The sequence below is a fragment of the Aquila chrysaetos genome, chromosome 21, assembly GCF_900496995.4.
Source record: "Aquila chrysaetos chrysaetos chromosome 21, bAquChr1.4, whole genome shotgun sequence".
Classification (NCBI taxonomy): domain Eukaryota; kingdom Metazoa; phylum Chordata; class Aves; order Accipitriformes; family Accipitridae; genus Aquila; species Aquila chrysaetos.
The window spans coordinates 16153370-16171121 of NC_044024.1; the positions used below are offsets into that span (position 1 = coordinate 16153370).

At 42.5% G+C, this 17752-nt stretch overlaps 1 protein-coding gene across 5 annotated transcripts in view; it reads right to left on the minus strand.

The window, feature by feature from the left end:
* TBC1D8B (TBC1 domain family member 8B) overlaps positions 1-13258 on the minus strand; it is a 40553-nt gene extending 27295 nt beyond the window's left edge. For 2 of the 5 annotated variants that reach the window (XM_029997539.2, XM_029997538.2), the window contains exons 1-2: positions 13041-13256; positions 2515-2625 (exon numbers count right to left, since the gene is read on the minus strand). In XM_029997539.2, the coding sequence (XP_029853399.1) occupies positions 2515-2625; positions 13041-13170 (241 nt within the window). In that variant the 5' untranslated portion in view covers positions 13171-13256. Of the gene's footprint in view, positions 1-1370; positions 1502-2514; positions 2626-13040 lie in introns of those variants that run through there. The other 3 variants (XR_003920963.2, XM_041119073.1, XM_041119072.1) reach the window with 3 other exon arrangements.
* Between the last annotated feature and the right edge of the window lie 4494 nt (positions 13259-17752).

The following is a 17752-nucleotide window of genomic DNA, read 5'->3' on the forward strand; positions in this document are numbered from 1 at the left end:
CCCACTAGCTACTTTTATAATTAGAGAAACGTGGTAGGACAACTTAAAAATGCTTATGGTAATTCATCTTACTCTCTTCACACACTCAATTACAAATTATGCAAGTGGTAAGAGGTAATAAGCAGAGATGATACTAGTGAAACAATAGTAGAGGTCCAGCAAATACAACACTGAGTCAGTTATTTAAAGACAGGTGGCCCCCCATCAGATGGTGGGAGACAGGGAGAGGGAAAGAGAGGAAAAGAATTTACATAAGTTTGAATAAAGAGATTCCAGAATATAAATTAATTGGCAGTTTCATCCTCCACAGGAATGCTCACAAATAAAATCAGCCAGTGTAATCACATACTATCAATACCCCTAAGCAAGAACACACCTTTAACAATTTCTTTTTTCTCAATTTACTTTGTAAAGACTAATTAAACAACTTTCAATGGACTCCACAGAATTAGTTAACGTTGCCTTGGGGATGAATAGAAATTGTTCTAAATATTGTTAAATAGTTAGACTGCACTACACAGGGTGGATTTGCAACAACACTTTAAAAAAATTATATGAAGAGTAATTAACATAGCACTTAAATCGCAAACTAATTAATTTTTCTCAGACTACACATGTAGACCAATTATTTGAGTCACTGTGAATCGGAGGCACAGATGTGACACAGTAAAGATGAAAGTTTTTAATAAATATTTCAATGATTTAGGAGCACTGTTTCAGATCCTTAATATGTAATAGCAGGAACAAAATGTAGCCTCTCCAATTTCTTCACAGAAGGAACAATCTTTTTTCTAATACAAAGTACAACTACATTATGTAGCCTTTTGTTGTAAAGTATACTTACACAGCACAGATTTGATATAAATTCAGTCCTAAGGTGAAGATTAGCCTTTGTGTTTTCCCAAGGGCTGACCTGGTGGCATTAGAATTCCCCAGAGTGTATTTCCAACATACTTATGAAAATACGTTTTTGATAGCCTGTCACCATCAGTTCTGACTTCTTCAGAAGTAGTCCTAAAATTTTATTTACTGCCAATTCAGAAACTGTTCAAATTCTATCAACTTTATAAGGCTGCCCATTTAAAGTGACATGTAGTGAATTACATTAAATCATTATTAAACAGCTCTCTCACTGGCTACTGCCCTTCAGAGAAGTCCTTGCAGAATGTGAACAGGAGCAGATTACCATTACAGCATGAAATGTGTAAACTATTAACTAAACATCTAAAAGAACAAATCTGTATTTTGGAAGTAGCTTACTATATAGAAAAGACAGCAGGAGGCACAATTTTTCATTTAAGGTGAAGCAATGAAGATTCATAATAAAGTGATAACAGCAAAATCCAATGTAACAACAGCATAGCACTTACTAGTGGAATTACTCATGCATGGGTTTGCAGAATGGTAGATCTCCTGCAAAGCTCATCTTTTGCCACAGGCAACTAAAAGGAAGGCCTAGAGCCCGGAGAAGTCTAGATGGAGTCTTGTTTCTTTAATGAACACTACTATTTAAAAAAAATTAAAGCATGGAAAAATGAACTAAAATATATGGCTTTTTTTCACTGTAATTAGAAATGCTTTCAGAGTTTTCAATAAGCCTAAGAAATAGACTAATTCCACAACACTGACTTTTTAGCATTAGACCACATGACAATATTAATTAATTTCAATATAAAGACAAGACCATGCCTCAGAAGAAAAGCCAATGATGCATAAAGAATAAAAGAGTCCTCTCAACTTTTGGAATGGAGGTCTCTTTGGACACCCAGTAGTTAACCAGCCTGTATAAAGGAATTAAGACTTTATTTTCAGGAGAAGCTGCAAAACTTAAAATTAAAAAAACCCAAAAAAGCCAAAAAAAACCAACACACCACCACACCACCCCCCCCAGCAAAATAAACCCATGCATGCTATCAAAAAGCATGCTCTAGGAAAAATTACATACTCCACTCTCAAGGTCAATTTTATTTTCCATTTCCTACTGATTAATAATGCAATATGAGAAAGTGAAAGAACTTCTACGAAAGCAGCAGATATGAGGACGAATTCAGCTCCAACCATGACTGGGAACCTGGCTCATTTTAACAAGCAAAGATAAAGTAGGAAAAAAACATCAGGATAAGCGGATCCTGTTATTCCTACCTACAGCACACTTAGTACTCCCAAGGGTCAACTTATCCCTATCATCCTGAACTTTGCAAAGTTACACTTGCAGGTCTGGAAGAAAAGATTGTGCCTCTGTTAATCTAAGACAGCACCAAGGCTTTAGTACCTGATGGACAACTGCAGAAAGCAGCCAGTCTGAAATTGTAATATGAAGAGCCCGTAGATATATTCTGAAAAACTGGAACAACACTTTACTGTCAATAACAGGTTTGCAAATAATTTTAAACCATTTAGAGGTCATGAGAATGAATAATGATGCAAGAGGATTAACCCAAAAATGGATCCCGTACTTTGTACCCTCATTTTTCACTTTATAAAATCAGTTTGCTTCTAAATCATAGTACATACCACATGCAATGGACCAGTAGACTTGAGAATCTGGTGTCTGATGCAGGATGCGAAATGGGGCGACTTTCGATGTAGAATCCAACACCGCATCTAATGTTCCCACGAGAAGACCTGTTGCGTTCAAGAAAATGTATACAGCATAGTGAAACTAAGGTTTTGAAAGGTACACTCACTTCTGATTCCCTTCTTAGTGAATAGGAATGCTACCCAAGTAAGGACTAATGAACACTGAGAAAATAAGAAGCACAAATGAGTAAAGCAGAAAGTGCTCCCAGAGGAACTTCTTTGGGAGGCGATGATATTTTGATCCAGTAAAAGCCATTATAAACAGAAAATGAGGGTGAAGAAGTTTTTTGAGATGACCCCCTTGGAAGCAATAGCCAGGTAGTATGGTAAACCAGAGGACAACCTGAAATATAACATGGTAGTTTCCATCCTTCAATGAGCACAAGCAGTAATTGAACTACCCCTTAACTAGTCATTTACTGTTCTGTTTTCCAGTCACAGGAAACAGCTCTTAGGAGACTGTAATTCCATTATGTCTGATTTTTATGAAAATCCCACTGGTTTTACATTAGAACACCATATCATACTTTCTGTACATACAAAAGTCTTGTGGCTCATACCATACTATAGCTAGAAAACACCTGCCATTCTTCGTAAAAAGTCTATCAGATGACACCCACATGAAGTATGGAACACTAATATTTCATCCTACCATCATATGCGTAAGTATATTATATAAAGCGCATTATTGCCACATAGATTATACACCCACGATACAATGGCCATGTCAACTCCCTGCCACTAGATATTGAATTAGCTCCTATTAAACAGAGTTCAGATCAAAATATACTAATTTCATTAATGAGACATACTTCATCTCTCCATAACTGAGAGCAAAAAGTTCCCTGAGAAAATGAGTATGCATTTTATCTTGGCTGCCAAAATCATTCCTTCTGCACAGTAAATAAATACTAGCCCAGATACCTTAAAAGTTCCTTTCAAATCTAAGAATTGGGGAATTCTAAAAAAAGAAAAGCCCATACAGAAAAAATACAAGCTTTTGGATCCTGATGCACAAGTAAAACTTTTTCTTCTTGTTACAAGAGAAACAAAAATACAAGCAACAATACCTTATGCTTCCTTCCCATATTTCCTACGCTTGCCATCCTTCTAGCATGGCCACATAAGTGGAAACTTCAACTAAAGCAAAGCTACCAAAGCAATCACACAGAGCTTTTATTCTACAGAAGAACTGCAAAATAAGAGAAGAGATTACCCCCAAAAATATGAGATGCAATTATCCAAAGAGATGCTGTAAAATCTGTTCCACAAACCTGCTGAGATCATGGATGCAGGGGGTTCCCCAAAAAAATGCTATTAGGGTAGGAAGCTTGCATGCAAATTTAATATAACCCTTATAGCACCTCTAAGTATCCTTCCATGTTTAATGGAAAATGATCTGTTGATTCAGGTTTTAGTATTCCATAGAAGCATTAGATTTAGATAATTTCAAATGCATCCCTCAAAAGTTATTTCAGAATTTTTAGGTTGGCTTCTGGTACTTTTTGTTCCATTTTCTTTCCATTAACCCCCTCTCAAATTCTGAAAAATAACAATTGTGAGAGAATACAAGAAAGCAAAGTAAAACAAAATTGAGAAGTCTAGACAATCATCCTCAGAACACAGTTTTCCTAAGGATACACTTTCAGCATAGAGCCTGTGTGACTACCTTTACTGCAGCTATTCAAGTTTCAGAATGCTTTTGGTTCTCTTCAAAAAAATGGAAGCGAGTAATAATGAAAAACACAACTCCCCCCCCCCCCAAAGACCAGTACATTACATCAATCAAAAATACTATCTTGTCTTGTCTGCAATTCATAGATTGTAAGTTACTGTTGGAAAGTAGAACTTTTTTGTAGTTTCTAACTGAAGTCAGACATTGAATAGATAACATTAATGTCTGTTTAAAGAGCTCTGGCTTACTGAATGAGTCATAACACTGAGCTGATCTCAACATTGGCTTTGCTTCAGCAAACGTTTTATTATTTCATTCACAATTCTCCTAATATAATTTTCTGTTATGATATACAGTACAAGGACATTAGTCACCATTTGTAAGGTTGATGCAACTGCTCAGGTTGAGAGAATGATTACAACAGTGCACTAGAAAGCAGCACTCCTCAAAATGCTGTAACAGTTTCTATCTACTTGGAAGGTCATTAGATTACAGACACATTAAATTGCATCAGGTTAGTATCAGTCAATTCAACAGTCCCACTAGTCAATATTGCTTTGTCCACAAATGCAATATAGACTACCCTAGTCCTGAAAGTGCTCTATGAGCTGTGAATTTCTTGAATATTTTATTATCAGTCAAGGTTTCCATAACTACAAGTTGTTGGGTGCTTCTCAGCAAGCACTCCCTTTTATTGCTATTTATTTCCCAATGGGAAATCAAGAACCACGTTCAGCCAGGCAAGTAAGACCATTGGTGAGCCATTTGCTGGCACTCTGCTAACTCCATTCGCACAAGCCTACTGAAGAAGGATTCACCTCCAGGGTTGCAGAGACTTAAAATTCACCTGTATAATGATAAGGATATTAATTGTAAAATAAAGGAGAAGGTAACAAAAGAATCAGTAACTGCTCAGCCCAGACACTAGAACTACCTCCATAAGGGTGGCAAGGGGAAAAAGCAGCTCAGGCCATACTTGCCAATCCCTCGCTAATGAAATGCAGTACGTGTTGTTCTCAAACAACCAATGTTAGGGACAACCTACAGAAGGTCACCTACTCTCATGTCTACTCAAAGCCAGACCCCACAGTTTCTACTGGGGATTCCACCTAAATCATCCTCTTGCCTTACTCAGGGAATGACTTCAGCTGTCATAAGGAAGGTGATACACATTTATACGGAGAAAGGGCTCTACTTTTAGAAAACATTTTCAGTTTCACAGCTACTTGAGTAAAACTACTGGCAAATACCCTAGATACTTAAATAAATAAGGTAAAATACCCTAGAAAATAAAATAAAGGGCAAGGAATCCAGAAAAACTTTCAAATAAGGATGTGTTCTTCCCAACAGTCGCTAAAACACCTGGTTAGCAAAATATCAACATTAGCTGCAGAGACATGCACCAAAACATATCAGCAATGAATTTTGCTTTCAGTTGTACCAATTTAGGGCAATAAAGCCAACATGTTACATGAAAATAACTGGCTAGCATTCTTCCATTTGGGGGCAACACCACTTTGTTCTTCTATATTTATTCCACTAAGCACGGCAGGACAGTACTAATATTGGCTTTTTTTTTTGGTCCTTTACAATCCACAATCTCAAAGATTATTTTTTTTCCTGGAATAGCTGTCAGTTACATCTTTTTTATTGCTGAGAATCTTCATTTTAAATATGTACATCATACCCAGGAATCTGACTACTTCCTAGCGTAGGACTAGTGTAATGCAAACAGAATAACATAAGTTCCATTTTACAGATGAAGAATTGGAAGCAAAGAAAACATGCTGTTGACTTTTTTAAAAAGAGCACTATTGTTCTGAAGCAAAGCTAGCACAAGCCTGTTCTCTCCTCTAATGCATAACAGTACCTTTGAGGTCAATAATTAATTATATTAAAACTGGATCAGACAGCCTCCTGATTTGCTACATTAGAAGTGTTAAGGGACATAAAATATTTATAAGACTGTAAGAGTTCCTCACAAACAGAAATGTTCTATTTAGCACAACACTGGTCAACCCCATCACACTAAGAATTTTGAAAAGTAGACACTTTGATGTACAATTGAGTTCGCACTCTTAGTTTATTTACATCATCATAAAAAGGAGCTGTTTGAAAATACTGTAAAAGCTTTCCCTGAGTGGCAACAACTGCAGAAAGTGATATTCTGCAGCTACAGTCAGCTTCATTTTGGCAATAACTGCTCACTTCTACAATCTGAAGAACTTAAGGGCTAATCAGAGCAGAACCAAAGAGGGAAAAATACTGTAAAACAAGTAAGTTTGTGATAGCTGTGGTGGGTTGACCTTGGCTGGATGCCAGGTGCCCACTGAGCTGCTCTATCACTCCCCCTCCTCAACTGGACAGGGGGAGAAAAAAAATACAATGAAAGGCTTGTGGGTCAAGATAAGGACAGGGAGAGATCACTCACCAATTACCGTCACAGGCAAAACAGACCCAACTCGGGGTAATTAACGTATTGCCAATCAAATCAGAGTAGGATTTCCCTCCTTCCTTCCCAGGGTCAACTCCACTCCCAATTTCTCTACTTCCTCTCCCTGAGCAGCACAGGAGGATGGGGAACAGAGGTTGCAGTCAGTTCATCACACGTTGTCTCTGCCACTCCTTCCTCTTCAGGGGCAGGACTCCTCACTCTTCCCCTGCTCCAGCGTGGGGTCCCTCCCATGGGAGACAGTCCCCCACAAACTTCTCCAACATGAGTCCTTCCCATGGGCTGCAGTTCTTCATGAACAGCAGCGTGGGTCCCTTCCACGGGCTGCAGTCCGTCAGGCACAGACTGCTCCAGCGTGGGTCCCCCACAGGGTCACAAGTCCTGCCAGAAAACCTGCTCCAGCGTGGGCTCCTCTCTCCATGGGGCCACAGGTCCTGCCAGGAGCCTGCTCTAGCGAGGGCTTCCCGTGGGGTCACAGCCTCCTTTGGGCATCCACCTGCTCCGGCATGGGGTCCTCCCCGGGCTGCAGGTGGAGATCTGCTCCACCGTGGACCTCCCTGGGCTGCAGGGGGACAGCCTGCCTCACCATGGTCTTCCCCATGGGCTGCAGGAGAACCTCTGCTCCGGCGCCTGGAGCACCTCCTCCCCCTCCTTCTGCACTGACCTGGGCGTCTGCAGGGCTGTTTCTCTCACATCTTCTCACTCCTCTCTGGCTGCTGTTGCGCAGCAGTTTTTTCTCCTTCTTAAATATGTTAGCCCAGAGGCACTACCAGCGTCGCTGATGGGCTCGGGCTTTGCCAACAGCAGGTCTGTCTTGGAGCCGGCTGGCATCAGCTCTGTCGGACACAGGGGAAGCTTCTGCCATTTCTCACAGAAGCCACCCCTGCAGCCACCCTGCTACCGAAACCTTGCCATGCCCAATACAATAGCAAATATCCTTCAGTTTGATCAGATATCTGTCATACTTCAAGAGCTAAAACCATTTACAGGCATTCTCCTAAGCTTTCAGCATATGATTCTTAGGTACATGAAGAGACTCCATAGAATCCTACAGAGGATACCTCACAGCAAGAAAGCCTAGAGCAATCTTAAGCGAGGTTTTTAATAGCTGTGTCCTGACAACTAAAATTTCTAGGTTTGAAGAAGTATAATGTGAAGAATAAAAATAATGCACTTCAAATGAATTTTTTTAGTTGTTTTTGTACCATAAAGTCAACCTGTTAATAAATTGTGAATGAAAAAGAAAAATAAAACTTGAAGGCAATGTAATACCTAAATACAACTGCAAGGAATAAAATCAATAGGAATAGTATGTGAATATACAGATTTACTACAAAACTGAAATCCGTTGCATAAGCAAGCAAAGAAATTCAAGTATCCCAACTGCAATTTAAATGGACTGTATTTTTCAGCAAAACCTCTTTTAAAAAATTAGAAGATGCAGGTCCCTCGAAACCAAAACTACCAGAGTAACATAGCAGACACTATGTAACTTCCACAAAGGCTTCTCTGGCACAGAGATATAATATCAGGGGAGAAACACACATGCAGAGTGAACTGTTGCCAAATTACAATGCAGGAGAATCAAACTGTAAATTCCTACTACAGTAAATATTTACTGTAGGGGACAAAGCAGGATAAAGCTTTATTCCATAACAGCAGTTTTACAGAGCATTTTGGTTTGGTTTTAAAAAAAAAGACTGAAGCCCCAGTTTTCACTAGATAAACTAAGATACAAATATATACCATATAAACCATGAAAAGCCATTGTCTCTGTGTATTTGATTTAAAACACATGAATGCCAACTTGTGAATAAGACAGGTTTTTCTACTTCCTCAAATTAAGCACAGAACTCTTTTTTTGCTTAATTTTATTTCCCAAGTGAACTCGATCTCATGACTAAGAAACCTCAGCTTAATGAAATACTGAGCATGAGCTGAGACACAAATGTTCTTAGTCAATTGAGATGTAAAACAGGTCAGTTTATGCCTTCAGTGAAAAAAGATTTCATCTCCATTTACAATAACTCATTACTCAATACATTATGGCCAGTGGTTATGACTTGGGTAAGACGACAGTAACTCAATAAACTAAAGTGTGTATCCAAGCCCTTGTGTGTCAATCTATCTTGCCTGTTTGTGGCAATAAAGATATCCTTGAAAGAAGGGAAAATTAGAAGCACAACTCTGAAAAAAGCTAAGTATTAGTCTCCTTGGTAGGTCCAGAGAAAAGTATCGCAAAAATCACAGTTCCTCCTTATCTTTGCTTCTGTACAGCTAAAAAGCTGTGTAACATGAACTGGGAAGCATGTGCCGGTCATTTTCCCACCTGTCATCCCCAAATGTAAATATGCTTCTTAACAGAGTCGTGTTATTAGTCTCACAAATATATGCACTGCAAAATAATCTTTGGTACAGCTGCTGAAAAGAGCATGCAGCAGAGGTCATTTCAGATCTTTATTAACCAGCAAGTTTTCCTTTCGATTCCTGTCACAGTTGAGGACCCACAGCAAGTAAGCCACACCAAAAGCTCAGTGTGCTAAAACACCAGTAGGTATAAACGATTTCTACCATTTATTCTACTACTGTATATTTAGTTATGTCACAGCACGGACCTTTAAGTTTTAAAAAGCAAGCATCTTCTTTGCTGCATACCAAGCCTAGATACAGTGCAAGTTTCCTCTCCTGTCCTGCAGCTCCTACCAAAAAAAATTTCTTTAAGTTTGTGCAAAGATCACCAAGTATTTTTTTAATTGGTCCACCACATAATTCTGTTAGAGACAAGGTCCTTGCCATTGACATCCACTACTTGATAATACTTTAACATTATTCCTTTTGACAGATACCAGACAAGGAGAATTTCCCCAGAGCACACATACAAGCTTAGCTCTGTCTCCCCTTCCTCCGAACTCCTATGCCTGCAAGCTAGCAGACAACAAGCTACATCTTTTAAAAAGCAGGAATACCAGCAGGGGCCTTCTGCAGATTCAGGATGGCAATAACTGCCACAGGAAATCCAGGACTTGAAGAGTCAGGGTTTTTCCCTACCTTTGAGATCCCCCTTTTTTCCACGCACCGCATGTACGACAAGCAGGGAAGACTCGTTCCAACCATGTCTTTCATTGATAAGTTTTTCTCCTCTCACAGTTGCTTTTTACTTAAATTTCTCAAGCAGAAAGAGGCAAATTGAAACAATGGAAGCAGAAAACAAATTATTTGTTTGTTCACATTTCAGTGAAAGATTGGTATTTTATGACACCAAACACTCATTTGTATAACTACTCCCGGAATACCCATCTCCTAATTAAGGTCCTGTCTAAACTATAACCAAAGCAACATCTTTGTGACCAATATGCTTAATCTCACTAGACCTTGGTTATGGCACATGCATTCACAACACAGGTTTTGTGTCATCATAACTGCACTTCAGCACATGGGCCATTTTGCCTAACTATATTTGTATCAATACACTCTAGAAAACCTGAGTAGCTCTCCCACAGCAGCTCTGCTGAAGACAGAGTAACAAGTGGTCATAGGGCTGCACTGCGAGGCATACAGCAACATACTTTGGGACAGTCTATTGCATGCTGAATTATCAGGTGTAGAACCAGTCAAACAGGTTACAGATTCTGTATCCTTAGGTGAGGTCTAAAAAAGGAAAGAGAATGAAATGTAAAGATAAGCAGGTGCATACCTGCAGGAAGAGAGACAAGTCTAAGCACAACCAGCACGAGATATTTCTGTCCATTTTTATCGACACTAGCCAACTCAGAACTACGCTGTGTGTGGACACAAGCCATAAGAGCTAATTGTATCATCTACAGATTACAAATTGGTCCTGCTGTAACAGTCAGTCCAGAAGGGTCACAGAAACAAATCCAACTGCAGCCTTCTTTCTAAACCTAGGACAGCACCAGAATTCCCAGCCTTCCTTCAGGTAAGTGCCTCTGCTGTCTTCTATCTTTTTCTCCTTGGTCTGTACCTTCTCCAGCTATTGGCTGCTTCCTCAAAACTCACATCTCTGCTCCTTAAAGTCTGTCTTACCAAGTGTACTCCTGTATTCTTGGGAATCCTTTGCTACTGCCTCCTCAGCTAGTCTCCATTACTGCTATTCAAACCCTGCAGCACTGTTCATCTTTCTTCCCATTCCTGTCCTGAGGCATTGCCCCTCTCTTCCCTCAAGACTTAGTCTTGCACTACTGCCTGCCTCTTTCACTCATAACTCCCCAGCCCCTCAATGCCGCCAGTCACCTCTAGCCCCGTCTCACCAGCTGAAAAATGCTGTTCAGGAGAACAAGATTTTACTTGGCAGATTTGCGATGACCTCATAAGATAATAGCTGTTCATTGTTTTGTTCTAAAGTAAGCACTAATTTTCTTGAGTGACACATAGCAACATAAAATTAAAATCAGGCATAGCAAATTATGCTAGTTTATACCTAGGAGGTTTGAAAATATTCAAACCTGCAAACACAAGTGTAACTGCATTTTTTCCAATTTTCCTGTTACTATTTCTTAATCACAATTTTAATTCAATAACATCTCACTCTCTTTGTTTCTGTCCAGTGAAAAACATAACTTGCACAGATGAAATACGTATGTACCTAACATTATGAGAAAAGTTACAGAAATAAAATGTACAATGCCACCTTAAAAAAAAGCATGCTACAGGAACTATCCCATTCAAGTGTTTTTCCATGCTGTCAAATGCCATCAAGGACAGAAGACTAGTGATGGAAGCCTCACCTTCAACAAAAACAGAAGGGCACTAGGAGGGCCCAGTTGTCTGTCCAACTATAAGCCTACGAGGATGTTTTTAAATCAACACCTCATTCTAGTTCTCATTGTTTCACTTTAATCACAGTTCTTAAATGAATTTTATCACACAGAAAGACAGCCTTCATACCAGCTCAGCCTCCTTGGCTTCCAAAGATACCAGGTCAGAGAATGGCCCATTTAGCCTGATGACCACAAGACCTCCAAGGTTGCAAAATACCACCCTTGGCTCTAAGGCAAAGCCTAACATTATCTATATAATATTATAATATGCCTAGAAGGGAATCTGGGATTTTGTGATGCTTTCTTTTTACACTTTCCTTGCGCCCTGCAAGTGGTTCAGATGCCAACAAAGAATGCCCCACCTCCAGCTGGGAGGGCTATTTCTACATCTGAAATTCATCAGCCAAAAGTTTGGACTTTGTGTTTTTGTCCGGTAGAATGAATAAATGTTTCAACAGGACAATTATGCTTCACATTTAATATAGTGTGTCTTACAATGACACAATTAGAGAGAGCCTAGAAAACCCAGAGAGATGCAACTCACACAAAACACCCAAGAACCATATCCCACCCAGGAACAACTTTACTCTGCTTCCCTGTAGCATTTCTCCTTGACAGAGTCAATGACAGACACCACCAGACTACGAAGGAGTCAGTTCTTGTCTGAATAGCTACTACCACAACAGAGGTCTCAGTGGTTGCTGGGGTCGCTGCAGTGTGTAACGATAAAAGCGGACAAGAATTAAAAACAGAAACTCAGTTCCATACCTTTAAGTTCTCATGCAATAAAGTTTATTATACGGTGGTCAATGCCCTGTCACTTTCCTGACCCACCCCTCCTGACAAGCTCCATCAAATCATACGCTTGTTTTTAAAATGCGTGATCAGAAATGCCTGAGCAGGAGCTCATTTCAAGCAGCCTCAGACGCACGCAGGAAAAGGGATTCGGAAATGAGCACCCTGCCAAAGCAAGACAGATCCGTCATTTCTTCTGACGTCTCCTCTTCCACCACGCTGCAAATCTAACTCTGCCAGCGTGTCCGCTGGAGCAAAGGGCTGTTAAGCTCCCACCAAGCGTTGGGCTACGCCGACCTCGGCTCTACCTACCGCCCCAAGGGTGGCTGCCGGCCCAGGGCCCGCCGGGACGCACATCCCCAGCGGGCTCCTCTGCTCCCGGGAGCCCCTGCACCACGGGCACCAGCAGGCCCCATCCCAGACGGAGCGTGCCAGAAACTTCAACAAACCTTCCTTTTCCCAGTGGGACGTCTTTTGAAACGCCTCTCTCATGCAAGGAAAAAGGGGAGGGGGGGGTGGCAGAAGGAGGAAAAAGAGAAACCCCATGAGGGTCAAGGGCTCCAAAACTCGGCCGGGCCTCCCCTCCTCCCTGCCCCTCTGGAGCGGGGGGGGGCGGGTCCCAGGACCGGCAAGCGGCCATCCCCCCCCCCTCCAGCCCTTCCTCCGGCCCCTTCACGAGGGACCGGGCCCGAAGCGGCCCCCCCCCCCGCCGCCGAGCCGAGGGGACAGCCTGCCCCGGCCCCCGGGGTGGGGGCAGTACCTGCCAGCCCGCCTCCGCCCTCCTCGCCGTAGCCCCGCCGCCTCTGCAGCACGAAGTACTGGTTGGAGCGCTCCTGCACCCACAGCTTGAGGGCATTTTTCAGCAGCACCTCCTCGGGCTTCAGCCACATCGTGGCGGACCCCTCACTCCCCACCGCCGCCGCCCATGCCCGCCGCGCCGCCCGGCCTCCCGCTCCCACCCACACAGACCAGCGGCCAAGCGCCGCCGACGGGCGCCGGGAGGGGGGAGAGCGGGCGGGGTGGAGGGGGGGGGGGGGCACCCCTGCCCCGAGGCATGCTGGGAACTGTAGTCCTCGCGGCCGGCTGGCCGCGCTGCGCCGCCGCCTCAGGACTACAGCTCCCGTCGGGCCTTGCGCGGCCGCCCGCCTGCTGGGCCGTGTGGCAGCAGCCCGCCTGGCCGTCAGGGGCAGGCGGAGGGAGGACGGGGAGACTCGGCTGGCAGCCCCCCACCCCGGCTCGTCCCGGCGCGGGGAGGAGGCCCGACAGTTATGGCTCCTTCTGTCCCACAGGCTCGGGGAGAGACTCTTCCTTCCGCTGCCCGCACACGGCGCCTCCCGTGCCCGTGTCCGGGAGCTGCGCGGCCCCGATCTCGCTCCTGTCAGGCAGGGCCGCAGGAGGCACGGACCTCCCCGGCGGGCGCCTTCGCGAAGCGCGTTGGGTATCTGTTTGTCCTCTCTGCCAGTCAGAGAAGTCCCGTTTTCAATGTTGGCCAAACGCTAATTCCATTTTCAGCTCAGAAGATGGACATCACCAGGCTCTTTGGTTTTTGCATTTGTTTTCCTGGCAGCGTTAAGCCTTATGCTGCGGCAGGAGGTTGGGGTGTATAAAAAAAACACAGGAAAAACCTGCCACGCAAGGAAGGGAGCCGTGACCACCACTTCCACTGATGACAGCACCCATCACAGCACCCATGTACATCCCCTCCTGGTCGAAGGCCGCGCTGGGAGCAGAGGAGCAGCCCCACCAGCTGCAGAAGCAGACATATGGTCAGCGTTGCCTATTTACATTTCATGTTATAAAGAGACAATCTGTCTCATTGCTTCTACCACCCAACACGATTCAGCGCTAATCTGGAGTAGATTAGACATTTTGCTTGCCTTAACAGCAGCTTGATTCGTGGTCTCAGTATTTTCATGATTTGTCTGCAAGACCTTCAGCATTTGTCCTCAATGACTAGCTCTTCAGATTATTTGCAGACTGACTTTACCAGTTGTTCTGCGCTAGAATAAATCAATCTATCCTGTTAAGGAACAAGACAGAGGCTTTCATACTCATAGGGACTGCACTTGAGTATCTGCTCTTACTACTGTCTTCTGTTGCTGTCTCCTGATTTAGAGAGCAGTTGTCTCACAGCCAGGTTTCAAAAAAAAAAAAAAAAAAAAGAATATATATATCAGGTGCTGGAACTATTCTGCCATACATGCCTGGCAGCCAAGGATTTCCCAAGGCTGTGGGATGACCTCAGGCCTTGCTTTCCATAAGCACAGGCCCGCACAGCAGAACTCCCAGCTCCCCATGAAGTCATGATCACAGCCACCCAGCTGCTCAGTCCATCCATTACCGAGCCCCCTCTCTTGCTGTTTCTTCTCCAATCTCTTCGCTACATTCCAAAGAACTCCAAACCTCCCCCTGAGGCCTTGCACTTGATAGCACTCTGCTTCCTAAATGGTGTTTTTTTGGTGCTGAACAGAAACACAAAGAAAAACCTTCCAGGACTGGAAGACCCACTGCCTCCTCTGCTCCAGGCTGCTGATGCTGGGGACTTGTCAGAGTTACTGTCTTTTCCCAACTCCGTGCAAGATTCACCCCTGGTCCTGACACAGTCTGTAATTTGGTACAAATGGAGTGAGTAGGACATCCCTGGTTCCCAGGAACTTCTCTGCAGTTTGCTGTCCTGTCAGATCCTTCCCATAGCACTCTCTTTCCAGCATAATTGATCTTCCTAAGATTTTCAAGAATAATGCTTTATTGATTGTATGTCATACAAAAAATTCAACACAGTTGTTTAAACTCAGCCTCTACTTTGAGCTCTTTCTAAAAAAAAATTATGCAGATCATGCACTAACGTTGCCAACGTGGCACTTCTGCTTTATCCTGTCTTCCTTTCATCCCTTTGATCAGTCGCAAATGTACCTTCACTACCAAAAATGCTTCTGCCAGCACTGGTCTATTTGCAAGCACAGGCATAGCGAGATTTTGCCAAGCGCTCACATAAAGATGTTTGGCAATGCCCGTCCTGTTCCAGCTGCGTAACAAACTGCCTACCCAAAGGCACCAGTGTAAAAGCAGAACCGAGTGTGCAGTCCCATTTAACTCAGTGGAAGGCTTCAAAACTGGGTGAATTGCACTGGTATGAGACTTTTTTTTTTGTCTTCCACTCACTCATTGCACGACAGTAAGAGAAGCTTTCGTATTAAAAGGTTTTTGGGACTGAATATAGATTTAACTGCTACTACTATTCTTTTTACCTGTTTTTATAACTGAGTAGGAAGCAACAAATTTCTGGTGCTTTACCTTTACTAGAAAGGAAAAATGAATTAAAAGGCATTAGCCAGCATGTGGTAACTAACACAGATGAAACATTAATAAGACAAGGCAAACAACTCCTAGATATACTAGCACGTCACTCTTCATGAGACAGTTTCTTCAATCCCCTCACCTGAAGTGACAGAGAGTAACAGACATTAGCAGGTTCCTGGAGATTTACCAGCTGAACCGATAGTGATTCCTGCATGGATGCTGCTCTTCTAAGAGCATTCCCAGAGAGAGTGTTTACCATTTAATTTTCCCCAATTAGCCAAGCCCTTGTATAGGAAATACCTATTAAGGCTCAAACACAGGTCTTCTAATTCCGATGCTAATTGTAAGGAGAGATGCCCTTGGCATTTCCAACCCAGAACTTGGCTTTTGGCATCTCCCAGACACTGGACATGTTAGGACATATGTTGCTTTCTTATGTAACATTCAAACTTCGTTAATTGGATAAAAAATTAACAGTAAAATGCTACTGCTTGGAAAATGTCTGTTTTGTTTTCCTCTCCCTTGGTTCAAGGTCTTGAATGTCTGTCTTTTTTCCAATTCCCTCAGGCACTGGATTCTTAACGAAAAACTATTAAGATGCAAAGAGTGCCCCTCTATCGGCTTGGAGGAATTTATTTATAGGCACTTAAATTCTTTCTTAATCAGTGCACAATCATCCTACGTTCTAATCAATGCATTCTACAGCAACAGAGATCCATTTAGTGCTGCAGAATTTTTCTTTCACTGTATTAAAGACCTCCTAGAAATAGTAAATTACTTCCCTCAAGTAACCATAGCCAAGATTATATAAAAGATAAATAGCTATAAATTTTGGCTTCACTCTGTGTAACCAACAGTTGAACAACCACCGCAGAGAATTACATAGTTGTTAATTCACAGTGGGTGAACACTGCAATTTGGTTTCAAGTTTCCTTTAGAGCCAAAATTAAATTCTCAAAGCCAGTAGATTTTCTTTCACCTATTCCAAAATGCCAGCCATTACACCCCTGCAGGAGCAGAACTCTATTCAAATCTGCACAGGAAAAACATCAGTCTAAACCTGGGGGGAAAGGCAGGGCTACCTTCTGAGCTGGTGTATGTTAAACACGGAATGAAATTACATTAAATCACACAGCCAAAGTAGATGTGTGTATTCTGTCCAACTGTTAGGTCACTTGACAAGTGCAGATCTTTCCATCTAAAGACTGAGATGGACTAAGTCTCTCCATTCTATGGGAAGAGTCCAACTGCCCTTTTGACTCAAACTGCTTTTATATGTTTGCAGCCCCTCATCACCAGTCCTGCTTTTCCCTTACGCAAAAATCTCAGCTATAACTACATTTCTACAGGGACACCTGAAAATTTTCCTCAAGATGAGAAAATTGTATTATTTTCATTTGGGATTTAAAATAAAATCCCACTGCTGTAAAGCCTGGTTTACAAGAAAGCACAGTAATCCAGCACCAGGTGACAATGCTCCCTCTCCGGCAGGGATAAAAAAAAAATCTTTCCCAGTCCCCCTTCGAGAACATGCAAGCGCTTGAGTGAAGCGTCTAGATCAGAGCTTTCCTGGGGGAGAGATAAATGACAGTAGTGAGTAAACACTCGGAGATGATGCTGGAGCCTGTTCTGCTTTCTCTTTGGGGGCAGAATAATTGACATGTCTGTGTGACTCAATGGGAATATTAACAGAGTCTAAGACGCACACATTTTAGCAACCGTTACCACTCGTGGGCACATAATTTCCAGCACCTTACATGCAAATATTAGTGTATATATAGCAAAACCCCAAACTATTGCACAATAACAGCAAGCTTGCATTGTATTTCAGGAACAACCCTATCCCCAGGCACATTCCTGTTTGCCTCTTGCTTAGAGGAAAGAGTCTATCATGCCATAGTGCCCGTATATATGTATACAGAACACAGAGCCATTCAAGCCCACAGAATCACACAAAAAAAAAAAAATTAAAAAAACCTGCTGCACAGTGCTCAAAGTAGGGTCAGCTAGAGACAGCTGTTAGCCATGGAAACTTGAAAATACAAAGTGAGAGTGGAGCTTTGAAATTTCTTTAAAGCAGGTAGAACTGTAGCAATGTTCTCAAAGGGAAAAACCTCTGCAGAGTTCAGTGAAATAAGACAGTGGTTTTTTTCAAAGTCAGACAGCAACAGA